Source organism: Phascolarctos cinereus, unplaced genomic scaffold (genome assembly GCF_003287225.1).
Source record: "Phascolarctos cinereus isolate Bilbo 61053 unplaced genomic scaffold, phaCin_HiC Scaffold_4;HRSCAF=312, whole genome shotgun sequence".
Classification (NCBI taxonomy): Eukaryota; Metazoa; Chordata; class Mammalia; order Diprotodontia; family Phascolarctidae; genus Phascolarctos; species Phascolarctos cinereus.
Window position 1 is genome coordinate 623968553 of NW_027555847.1, and position 13146 is coordinate 623981698.

A 13146-nucleotide genomic window follows, 5' to 3' on the forward strand; every position below is an offset into this window, starting at 1 on the left:
TAGGGCCGATGGCCAAAGTTTTTATAGAGTTTGAGTTTATAAGCATCCTCACCTCCTTTATACTGTCTTTGTGTGTGGGGATACTTGTATTCTCATGGTTCTCTGCTGACCTGTCTATCCTCCTTCTACTCCCTTGTCTAAAACATGGATATTTCCTAAGGTTCTGTTCTTTTTATTCTCCCTCCCATGCCTACAGAGTCACTCATATCTAGATCTCTGTATTCAACCTCTCCCAGAACTGCCACTAATCCTCTACGTATGATAGCAGCTTGAATTTATACCAGACTTTAAGATTTACAAAGAGCTTTATAAATGTTATCTCATTTGATCCTCATAATAACCCTTCATTTCCAACTAGCTATTAGACTGTACTTCTGGTACCTTGAACTTAACATGACCTAGTTCGATCTAGAACTGAACTCGCCAACCTTCCATAATAAAACCTGCTTATCTCTCTAGCTCAATTCAGTTCAACAACACATTTACCAAATGCCCACAATGTGCAAGACACTGTGCTAGGTGCTGGAGATACAAATATAAAAACAAAACAGTCCCTGACTTCACAGGACTTACACTGAACTGAAGAGATTTCAAAATGGAGCACCAATGATTGGGCAGATCAGGGGAAACTGCATGTAGAAGGTGGCACAGCTGTCTGTCCCTTAATTTTGCCCATCTCCTTAGATATTATTTTTCTCGTAACATCTTCTGTGGCATAGTGGCACAGGACCTAGAGTAAGTAGTCCTAGATTCAAATCTCACTTTTGACACTTAGTAGCTTGGTCAGCTTGGGCAAGTCATAGAATCATGTAACTTGAGAGTTGGAAGGGACCTTAGTGTCCATCTAGTTCAATCCACCCATGAAAGGGATCCACACTGTAACACCAGATAAGTGGTCATAACAGCCCCAAGAAGGGCAAACCCACCATCTGGAAACCCCTTCTTTATTGTTAGGAAATTTTTCCTTGCACCAAGCCTAAATCTGCTTTGCAACTTTCATCCAATTGCCCTTGCTTCTACCCTCTAGGCCCAAAAGAACAAGTCTAGTCCTCCATCCATCACACAATAGCCCCTCAAATATATGAGGATGGTTACAAAGTCACCCTTAAATCTTCTCTTCTGTAGGCTAAACATGCCCAGTCCCTTCAAACTGATCCTCATATTATACAACTCAAGGCCATTCACCATTCTGGATGCCTTCATCCTAATGATCTCCAAGCTCATCAGTTTCTCAAACTATGGTGGCCTGAACTGAATACTGAACACAGTATTCCAGATGAGGCCTGAAAAGGGTAGAATTCAAATGGGACTACTCCCTTACCCCAACACACACACACACCCCTATTCCTGGGTACCTTTCTTGATACAGCCCAAGATGGCATTAGCTTCTCTGACTGCCATATCACACTGCTGACTCCTATGGACCCACAACTGTAGCCAACTTCAGAATGATTGTATAATGCCTCCCTCACGTTGTACTTAGGAAGGAGACATATACACACAAATAAATCTTCTTTTTGGCCTAAGACTTTACATTTATCCCTACTAGGTTTCATTTTATTACATACAACCTAATGCTCTGGCCTGTTAAGATTTTTTGGGTCATTTGACTATCATCTAGTATGTTAGCTATCCCTTCTGGCTTTGGATCATCTGCAAATCTGATAAAGATGCCATCTATGCCTTTACTAAATCAATGATAAAAATGTTAAGCAGCAGCAGGCCACACAGGGATCCCTGGGGTACTTACTCTCCTGGGGCCCTCCTGCCATGTTAACATTAAACTATTAACAAATACTCTTTGAATCCAGCCATCCAATCAATTTGGAATCCATCTCACTGTATTATCATCTAGTCTACATCTCTTTATCTTCTCAAAAAAGTCCAGATACTTTATCAAATACTTTATTAAAATCTAGGTAAATTATATTTACAACATTTTCTTCAACGAGTTTAGTTAATCCTGTTTAAGGAAAAAAAAAAAGGAAATGAGGTTAGTCTGACATGTCCTGTTCTTGATAATGCCAAGCTGGCTCTTTGTAATCATGATTTTTCTTTCACAATGTTTGTCAACTATTTCTTTTAATGATTGATATTCTAGAATTTTCCCAAGAATCAAAGTCAAGTTCACAAGCCTGTAGTTTGCACTCTGTTCTCTTTCTTCTTTAGAAAATTGGGACATTTGCCCTTTTCCAGTCTTAGGGCACTTTCTGGTATTCCGTGGTTTAAAAATACTATGGAGAGTGGCCCAGCAAGTAACTCTGCCAGTCCTCTAAGTAACTGAGGATGTAATTAATCTGGGCCTTTTAACTTCTATGTACCTCAAGCAACTCTTTAGGACTGTTCCACTAAGATGGTTAAGATTTGTTCCCTTGTTGAGAGTTCCTCACATGGTGAAAACTCAGACACCTGGTGTATTAGATTTTTGCTTAGTCTCTATTCACAGGATTGTTCGAAGGCTCAAAAGAAGTAATGTTTGTAAAATGCCTTACCTTATAAAACTTTTAAGATATACTAAACTATAAAGAACTAGAGAAATGTCAGCTATTGGCTATCAGTAATCCAGGCTCCTAACCTGACTTCCTTCTTCACACCATATATCCAAACAATGTGACCTTTAACTCCTATCATCTAGATTATTTTTATAGCCTCACAATTGTTTTCTTGCCCCCAGACAATACCTTCTCCATACTGCCACACAATAATCTTCCTTTATGATCATGTTACTCTGCTTCAAAAAAACTTCTAGGACTCTCTAACCAACTTCTGAATAGTGTATAAATTCCTACTTGAGCATTTCAAGACCCTCCAAACCTGGTTTCACCTAACCTGTCCAGCTTTATCCCATTTTACTTCCTTCACATATTCTACATTCCAGCCAAACGAAGCTATTTCCCATCCGTTTTCCCCTTCCCCCTCTCCCCACCTCTTTATTTCCGTGCCCTTGTTTATGCTGTCCTCCATGCACGAAGTCTCAATCCTCATGCCCTCTCAACAATCTCAGAGGCAGTTCTTTCTTCAAGGCCCAACTCAGACCTTACTTCCTCCATGAATACTTAACTGATATGTCCATGTGAAAATGATTTCTTCCTCCTTAAATTCTCATGGTACTTTGCCTGAACCTATCTCTTATGACATTGTTATTTTTGTCCCTGTACAAACATATCCCCCTATTAAATGATAATCTCCATAAGGGCCTGTGTTGTATCCACCTGTGACCTGGCACTCCTGCATGGGGCACTGGACTTTTGACTGGTAAATGTTCACCATAATTGGCCTAGACTAAATCCAACATACTCTGCTGCTAATGTGGGCCCTCTTCATGCCATGCTACCATGCCTATTAAACCTACCTCTTCCTCTCCCATAACTAATTACAGTAATAATATCCATATAACTATTTCTGGAAAGAACATGTCAGTCATGTCAATCTAATACTCCACTCACCATCCCTCTGACATTCCTGACAAAAACACTCTTCCTTGGCCACCACTCCCATCTGTGCTTACTGTTAGAATATGAGCTCCTTGAGGATGGGCACCATCATGCTTTGTTGTACTCGTCTCTTTAGTGATCAGCACAGTGCTAGTATACAACAAATACTTAATAAGTACTCATTCATTCATTTATTTTTGTATAGCCGGCACCTAGCATAGTGCCTGGCAAATCACAGAAGCTTAATAAATATTTGTTGAATTGAACTGGAAGGACCTGCCAGATACTGTGGTATACTGGCACTGACTTCAAGAATCCAGGGTCACCCCCTTGCCACGATAAAACAATAGAGTAGGTTTAGTGAAGGTTTGTTAATAAAGCACTAAAATTAAATGTAGGTGATTTTACAATATTGTTATCCCCTCATTAGGCCAAGAGTCCCAACTATATCGAAATCTAAGATAATAAAGATGGCAATAATTACACATATTTTCGACCTCTTATTATGGATCTCCTATTTATCTGGCTTCTTAGCAATTTACTGGCAACTATGAAAGGAAGTTTAGAATATCTCTCTCAAGGGTAATAATTTTCTACTTCGTGTTAGGGACACCAAAATAGTAATTGTCATGTAAATCTCTCATTTAACAGAATATCTGAAGGATAAATTTTGGTCCAGATCATGAAAAATTGAGGAAAAAACTCTGTTAAACTTCCATGCCTCCCACCTATTGTTATTAAGCTATAGAAAAATTTTCATGGTATCAACCTGAATATTATGTATACTAGATGTATTTATTCATTCATATAATCATAGCAGGAAATAACTTTCATTTATCACAAAATCATTAATATCATTAGAAGTTGACCAATAACAAAATAACTACTGGTTATTATATTACTGTAACTAGGAACAGTTACTTAATCAAAATGGCAGAAATTAGCACTTGATGATGATTGTGCCTTCATTTACTCTGTAGCGTTTATCTGATTTTTAAAATAAACTGGGTTCAAAAGTTGCTAGTTGGTTGGTACTTGCAAGTGATAGCATTCAACCTTCCTTTGGCTTTAACACTTCTTTCAGTCAAAGGTGATAAGGCTTTGACATGTCAGGCTTCAGGGTAGCAGCTATAACTAATTACCTAGGATTTTAAGAGGAATTCAGAAAACCTACTGACACACGCTGGTACCTTAACAATGGCTGGGAACCATTCTTCCTAAGCTGGCTGCTGGCAGAACGGCATCAATCCCTCATCTTCAGTGTCTGCTAAATCCCTAAAGGAATATTTTGAAATCTTGTCTGCTGTCCAATTTTTTTTCAAAAGACCACAGTATTAACATTTAAAAATACCAATAAAAATGCCCAAAGCAACATTCTTCCACCCAACTGAATATCTCCCTCAAGGCCAATAATTTCCAAATAAACAGATCTCAAATATAACTAAAAGTCCCCAAGAGGATTCTGAAAATGAACAAGATTTTAGAACTAGAAGAGACCTTAAGAACATCTGGTCCAAATCCTCATTTTACAGAAGAGGAAACAGGACTTCCGAGTAGCTAAGAGGTCCAGGATCATGCTAATGGCAAAGCCAAGAATAGAAAACAAGTACCCTGGTTCCCAGCTCCTTATACTCCACACCATGCTACAAATGGTTGTCATATGGCCCTATTTATAGTGGGCTGGTATTCTATCAGCAATATGTGTTTTTCTGTTTAGATGCTGTTAATAATGGTATAGACTTTAAAAAATGGGAAGTATGCCAACTGATATAGTACAGAAAGATAACACATTTTTTTCCAGATGTAGGGTGATTTTTATCATCATCATCAATCAACCTCTAGGTATATATCCTTCAGTCTGAACAAAGTTACAGATGCTACCTGAATAACTAAATAACTAATAACTAAAGAATAAGGAGTTGATGTGCACCTGTGTGAAAAATAAAATAATCTATGTGACAGAGTTGAGGATTAGGGTCATATACATCTTTAAAAAATAATATGTTCACTAATCTTTATTTCAAACTCTCCTACTTGGTTCTGAGATGATATTCTAAGAATGAGGTATGTTAAGTCCAGAACTAGATAGACTAGAACTCCTAGCACAAAGTTATTAAGTATTTTAAACATCATAGAATTATTAAATGCAATTTATTGAGTGTTATAATAAAAACAGATTTGGAAGTGATCCCACTGATGATGTGGGCAGCCCTTGGCCTTTGAGGCTGTCTAGGTGGCATCCTCTCGTGTTTATTTCATCTGTATAATGAAGTCATACTTTATTATGTCCAACCAAACTGAAGTTGTTTTAATTTAAAAGCTACTATCTGAATTGGGAGGAAGAAGTTCAGTCCCGGCGGTGTGATGCTGACATGAAACAGGAGTTTTAACTACTAGTTAGGAATGTGGGAAGTCCCTGGACACTAATGATCTTTGATATGGTCTTAGAAGGCCTCACTCTTAACATGACTCCTGAAGTGTGCCCTGTATTATGACTGTCAGTTTCCAAGAAATTCCAAGGCAATCTCCCCTTGTAAAATAGGGTAGGGATTTGGTGGCCTAAAGTCCATTTTTGATACCCCCTTGGCTCTAGTAATTTATTGCCTAGATGCATGTTTAAGTGAGCTATAATTAATAGTTATGAATGAAGAGGTTTATTAAACACAATTTTTCTTGTCTATTTTAATCACAGCTATTAAATAAGAAAGTTCAGTCATTATTGTCTCCCATATCCCCATGAATATTTTCACACATAAGACAGATTCAAGCATGAAATGAAAAATGTAATAATATCTATAACAAAATGCTATAATCACATATGAAAAAGCATGTTTTGGCCAGTTGCAAATATAATGACTAAAATAATCACTAAAACGAAGTAACTACATTTTGAACTGACAAAAGCTTTTTAAATTACTATTAATCTATAGCAATAAATTTTCCTTACTTGAGTTGTGTATCTTTGGGACAAAACTGTAATCTATCAAAATCTGTAAAAGATTTAAAAAATTACAATTAATCAACTGCTTTGTAACAAAAACAATCAACATTGTAGAACAAAGTCACACTGACCTGCCCAAATAGCACTTACCCAGTCCACATTCCCCTACTGCTACAACTTTTCCTTTATTATTTTCAGCAAGATTTAGCAGCTCAGTTAAATAAAGGTCAGGATTATTCTTTTCAAATTCTCCACAGCAGGTAGGATGACATCCAACTGTGCTGTAAAACATATCTAGGACAAAATAATATAATGGACTTATTTTTAAGATGCACATATTTCATCATAAATGCTATGCCTTCATATTTATAACCAATACACAAAAATGTTACAATTATTACTTATTCTAGGAAAACAAGAAATAAGTATTAAATCTGTAATTTCGTTGGTATAGGGAATTCTCAGGTGAGGAAACTCCCTCTATCAATGACAATTAGGACATTCTTTGAAACTTATTTTCTTAAGAGAGTTGCCTACAGCTGTGAGAGGTCCAGTGACTTGCCCAGAGTCCCAATTTCACTCTACCCACAGCAGAGGGATAGAGCTCAACTGCATATTTGTCTATAAAATAAGGCAGATTAAAAGTAGAAAGACACACACACAGATAACAATGAATAAGTGACAACTGATTCAAAGAGAAATAAAAGAAAACCTATAAAAGCAGAGCAGTCACTGGGACCATTTTACTGTAGACCAGAGGGTTCTTCAAAACTCAACTGGTCCTGGGCACCAATAAATAAATTAAAACATAGTACAATAGTATTCATGATGATGAATTTGTGTCATCAAGATAGAACTAAATTATGTTTCATTTCCTCTCTATGAAAGAAGGGAAGTGTGTGATACATTTAAAAAATGGTTTCTATCTAAATTAATTTTTTAAAAAGTTTTGCTGCTTTAAAAGATTAGCTTCAGTCATCTGGGAAAATCACTTACCAAGAACTTCACTGACCAATGTTAGATAAATAAGGCACAGCTAAATACCTGAGAATGCTTTTCTCAATTACCCCACTGAGGAATGACTTTTTCCTTCCAGACTTCATAGAGAACTTTGTTCATCCCTCTCTGGTATACTGTGCATTATAATAAACCAAACTTTTTTAACCTCCACAATTACATCAATGTATTATCCCACTGTGGAAATGAGCTTGGCTTTTTTAAGGCTGTGCCAGCAGATTAAAAGCTCTAGCAAATTCCACCAGGCTGGAAAGGACTCAAGTATGGTCTTGGCAACAGACTGAGTCTGCTTTCCAAGGGCAAGCCTAGCTAAGTCTAAAGAGCTCATCACCAGTAGGCTGGCCACTTGGGGATGGATTCTTTTGCCATGCCACCCTATGAAACTAAGAAAAATACAAAACAGCTGTCATTCATGTTCAGGCCCCTTCTGATTTTGCAAAGTGCTAGCACCCTCCTCCTCCCTCTCCCAAAATAGGCAAAGGTTGACAACAATTAATATTTACCTATAATCTATGAACATCTATAAATGGTAACTTAACTGTTTGTATTCTAAATGTATGATCTTGGTCAGTGACCAATGAGTTGATAAGCACTTTGGAGCACTGACCTGTATCAATATTGACATTCTCATTACAAACAAAACAGAGATCTAAGGAAGTGGCAGTTAAGCTGAATGATGGTTCAGTCATAGATTCTTCTAGAAGAGGTAAATTACGTAATTTGCTGAGCTGGTAATGTTGTGTGTGCAAAGGCAAAAAGAAATATTTTACGGGATGCTTGCTTGCTTATTACGTATTGCAGTGTTCATGATAAGCATTTCCAAAATGAACAACACTGAAGATAACAGCAGCTCATGTACCAAGATCTGTTGCAAAGGATGAGGTTGATAAATTTTACAAATGCAGAGGGGCAATAAGACCTTCCAAAATAAATTAACATATCCTTTAATACTTGGGCAACTTCACTGCTAAGATGGGGAGGAGGAGAACGGTGAAAGGTCTGTTTGAAAAGATGCACAATCCAGCAACAAAAGAGGACAGAGTCTTGTCAACTCAACAGAAACCTCATGCTTCTACATCAGGAATACTTTCTCTAAGAAGAGAGCCAGGAAGCAACCAACTTGGCAAGCCACATTGAAGGAACCGGGCAAGTTTAATTTAGCAAGATTCAGGGAAGACATGACAACTTCAAGTATTTGGAGGACTGTCTTAAAAGAGAGATTAGACTTACTCTGTTTGGTTCCAAAGTACGGAAATAGGAGTAATTAGGTGGAAGTTCAGAGGCAAATTTAGGTTTAATGTAGGGGAAAACTTTGTAATAATTAGATCTGCCTATATGGAGGGCGGAAATTGAGATATAATGGGGTGCACTCATTGGATGCCTTTATGCAAAAGCAAGCTGGCTACTTGTCTATGATGTAGAAGGGATTGGTTTTCAGGTATGGGTTGAACTAAATGGCTGCAGAGGTCCCTTCCAACTATGAAATTATGATTCTATGAATACTGGCAGCTGTCACAGCAGGAAAAGTGTCAGACCAGGAGCAAGGAAGATCTCAGTCTGAAATCTGCCCGAGACACTTCCTGGCTTTGTGCCTCTGGGCAAGTCATGTAGCCTCCTTCAGCCTGTTTCTTCATCAGTAAAAAAAGGAATAATAATAACAAATGCAGCTACTTCACCGTGCTGTTTTAAGGAACAGATAAGATAGTATATGTAAAGTGTTTTGCAAACCTGTTAACTAGTGTTACTATTATTATTGGATTAGAGAAAGGAGACTGGAAGCAAGAAAACCTGTTATATCTGTCCCCTCAAAACCAGTGTTAGAAAGGCTTCTATTGCAATGCATGTCTTACATAGTATCAAATACACTTAATTTGTAAAGTTTAATTACTCTACTGATTCATCTTAACAGTATACCACTAAAACACAACTCATTTTCTTTTATCCACAGTGTTTTTATATAGTACTGATATATTTTATCATAGTTCTGACAGTTCTCAAAAGCTCTTTGGATTTTAGGTAAATGTATATAAGGATACCATTTGTCTTTGCCAAATTCAGGGCATCTTTGCTGTCTTGTAGACTTCCACCTGTAATCATAAACTGAAAGGAACAAAAACAACAAAAGATCTGGGTTAGCAGTGAGCCACAGTTAACAAGACATGAGAACTAGACCATATCTTCAAACTTTTGTTTCTGTTTTACTTTGCTGATGTCTCAACAGTTTATGCTGATGAAGTCTGTTCAGCATAAACCGAATCTTGACTAGTAATACTTCCCCAAATAAGTCTCACATGTGCAATGCTGATTATGGTGCCATTGTAGTTTAAAAAAGTCAGTCAAGAATCATCTACTAATCATGACTATTCAAAGAGTACCCGAAGAGCACAATCCAATAAGGAATTCAGTGATAGACAATTACAGGACTTAGAGCCACAATGGACCTTAGAAATGATATGGTCCAATTCCATCATCTGATAGAGAATATCTTTTTTACTTATATTCAGCAGTATCATGGAAGAAATACTTAGCATTTACTTCAAGCAGACAATTATCCCAAGAAGGAAATCAATTAAGAGATCTGAAAGCATTTGTAAAAGAAAAATAGACCAAGATACTATTATATTAAATTTTAAGAGTTATCAAATAAAACATATAGCAAATCAAGTAAACAATGATTTCCTCCTTTCCTCTAGAATAGAATAGCAAATTAAGTCCATAATGATATATGGATTTCCTTGATGTACTTCTCACATGTTATTTTGTACTAGAGATATTTGTGTATCATCTCCTCCTGTTAGATTGTACCGTCTATGAGAACAGGGGATGATTTCTTGTTGAATCTTTGTATTTTCCTTAATCTTTGTATTCGGTGCTTCATAGAATGTACAAAGAAATGATAACTAAGTGTACAATGTACACTATACTCAGTGCAGTACTCTTTGGTGACAGTGGCTGCTTAATAAATGCTAAAGTAACTGAAATTGAAGTGTAAATGCACAGATAATTAAAAACATTTTCAGAAAACTAACTTAAAAGTATATGGTATGAGTAGAAATTGATCTTATAAAAGAACACCTAGAAAGAACCAAATCCTTGGCTACCTATACTAGATATAAAAATATGAAAAAAACTATGAAAATATTTTTACGCTCAATAGATACACAACCTGTAATACATCTACATTCTGTACATATTTCCTAAGGATTTTCTCTTTTTATTCAAACCACTCTTCAAATAATCAGATAGAAAAAAGTAGTAACAAGATTAAACAGAGACAATTGCTTTTCTCCAAATCTGTAAATATGATCCTAGGATTATTTTCCTATTGAACTAAATCTGAATCTGGAACTCTGTCCAGTGAAATTTCACAAGTTTCTTAAGGTATAATTCATTAATTGTAATATAAAATATTTCTAAGATTATAATTTAACGCTTAGTTCATAGATTTAAAGAAAGTCACTTAGTCTAACTTAATTTTACAAGTGAAGAAACGGAGGCCCTAAAAGGTAATAGACTCGTAGTCAGTAGCAGAGTCAGGATTAAAAGATACAAATTATATATTCATAATTTTACATTGGAAGAATGTATCTGCTACTGTGCTGACAGAGCACATGATGATATCATATATTTAGAGCTCAAAGGGGCCTCAGAGGCGTTCTATTTTTAGATCTTCTAAATCTATTCATTTCTTCCCATGAAGAATCTGAGGCTCAGAGACAGACAGGTAACAAATATCAAAAGTGGGATTTGAACCCAGGTCTTCTGACTTTAGAGTCAATGTTCCTCCTATTTTATGTACTATTAAATAACACATTTTATAAGTGGAGATCTTGACCAAACATCTGCTAATATACTGTTGAGGTGAAGAAACATGAAAATAAAAATAGCTAACATTTAGATAACGCTGTAATATTTACAAAGTACATTTCTCAGAACACCTTTATTGAACTGGCAGAACAAGTATTATCGTCCTCTTTTTACAGTTAAGGAAACTGTAGTCTGGAGTGACTAATTGATACATGTCCTTGGTTACTCAGGTACAAGGCGTTATAGCCAGGGTTTGGAGTATAACAGAATTGTGTAAAAAGAAATTTTACAAAGTGCTTTAGAAAGCAGGGAATGAAATAGATACTGGGCCTATTATGCTCTCTCTTCCCCCCCCACCATTTTTCATAATTAGTATCTGTTACAGGGAACAGAATTTTAAAACTGAAGAAGCCACATTTTACTACTGCAGAAACTGTCCCAGAAAAATCAAATTAATTATCAAAGTCACAGAGCTAGTTAGTGGCAGAATTTGTACTAGAACCCAGATTCCCTATCTCTCTAACTTCTACCTTTATGGGGTAGCTATTAAAAGGCTTTTGAAAAAAAAATTTTCCAAAACAAAGTGGCATTGACAACTTTTTTGAGCATGACTCTTTAGAAAGCCAGTTCTAGTACCACCTTTTGTTCACACACAAGTCATTTAACCTCTCTGAGACTCAATTTCCTTATATGCGAAGTGGGGCTAATAATATGCTACCTTCCTTACAAGATTGTTCAACGAGAACAAGATCAACAGAAATCAGCAGTGTGGCATAGTAGTTAAAAAAGAAATATGCTCTTGGGCTGCATTAGTAGAAGCATAGTTAGAAAGGGAAGCACAAACACATAGCCTAAGGTCAATAGGCAAACAAGGAAAAACAAGAGGATCATAAGCAGTGTTGCCTCACAAAACAGTGAGAAGCATTAGAGGGAAAAACAAGTTGATGAAAAGCTTGGCAAGGGACCCAACTTAAGCTAGATCAACTATAGCATACTTAAACATAAAAATGGAAGGAGGAAAATGTACAGAAGAGAAATGGTAAAGATCTCTAAAGATTTCTGTAACAAACTCTTTATTAATTCTACTGAAGTGACCACATTTGGATTCTAAGAGTCTCTAACATGCTACATGAGGGAGCTGAATGGGAAGATGCAGCCGTACTATAGCAAGCACACACACAAGATCTATGTTGGCTGTGGTCATTTTGAGGGTATTCAGAAATCGATTCTCAAGATATCTAAAAAAAGGAAAGATAAATTACTCAGAAAAAGCTCAAATGTGGGTCTAGTGAGAATGCCAGTCTCTAAAGAATTAAGTTACCCAAAGTCAATTAATAAATATTTATTAAGTGCCTACCATTTGCCAGACACTGTGCTAAATGCTGGAGATACAAAGAAAGGCAAATGACAGTCCCTGCTCTCAAGGTGTTCACAGTCTAATGAGAGAGAAAATACTGCCAAAGGGCAATGATAAAGCACATGGTGGGTGTAAGTAGGCTGCAACATATTACCAATGATGAATTACACACATGAAATAGGATAATCTGATAGATATTATCAAGAGATGAAGACTGAAAGAGGAGATGGGCCACTCATGGTGAAAGCAAGAGATAACAATAGACTGCCCGACATGCCATGCTACTTCACCCCAGGATGCTAGATGGGCCCTCTATGGAAGATTTACAGAAAGATACAAAAATTAAGAAAGCATGCATGCACTGAGCTCTAAACCACTGGGGGAAGCAGAGGTAACATTAATTAGAAAATCATGGCTTTGTATAAATCAAAGTTCTGCAAAAATACCAGCTTTACTAAGAGAAAATGATATGGCAGTAGCTAGAAAACCAGTGCTATTAAAAAGATCTGGAGTTGTGGGTGAAGCTCAGAGTGTCAACAGTATGACATACAAATGCTAGCCTAGGAGTCATTAAGAAAGGCAGGGATGAT

At 36.6% G+C, this 13146-nt stretch overlaps 1 protein-coding gene across 4 annotated transcripts in view; it reads right to left on the minus strand.

The window, feature by feature from the left end:
- The window catches only part of TATDN1 (TatD DNase domain containing 1), a 49163-nt gene that overhangs the window by 19277 nt on the left and 16740 nt on the right, over positions 1 to 13146 (minus strand). For all 4 annotated transcript variants that reach the window (XM_020965000.2, XM_020964999.2, XM_020965001.2 and 1 more), the window contains exons 4-6: positions 9429 to 9492; positions 6526 to 6669; positions 6382 to 6424 (exon numbers count right to left, since the gene is read on the minus strand). In XM_020965000.2, coding sequence (XP_020820659.1) covers positions 6382 to 6424; positions 6526 to 6669; positions 9429 to 9492 — 251 coding nt within the window. The remainder of the gene's footprint in view (positions 1 to 6381; positions 6425 to 6525; positions 6670 to 9428; positions 9493 to 13146) is intronic.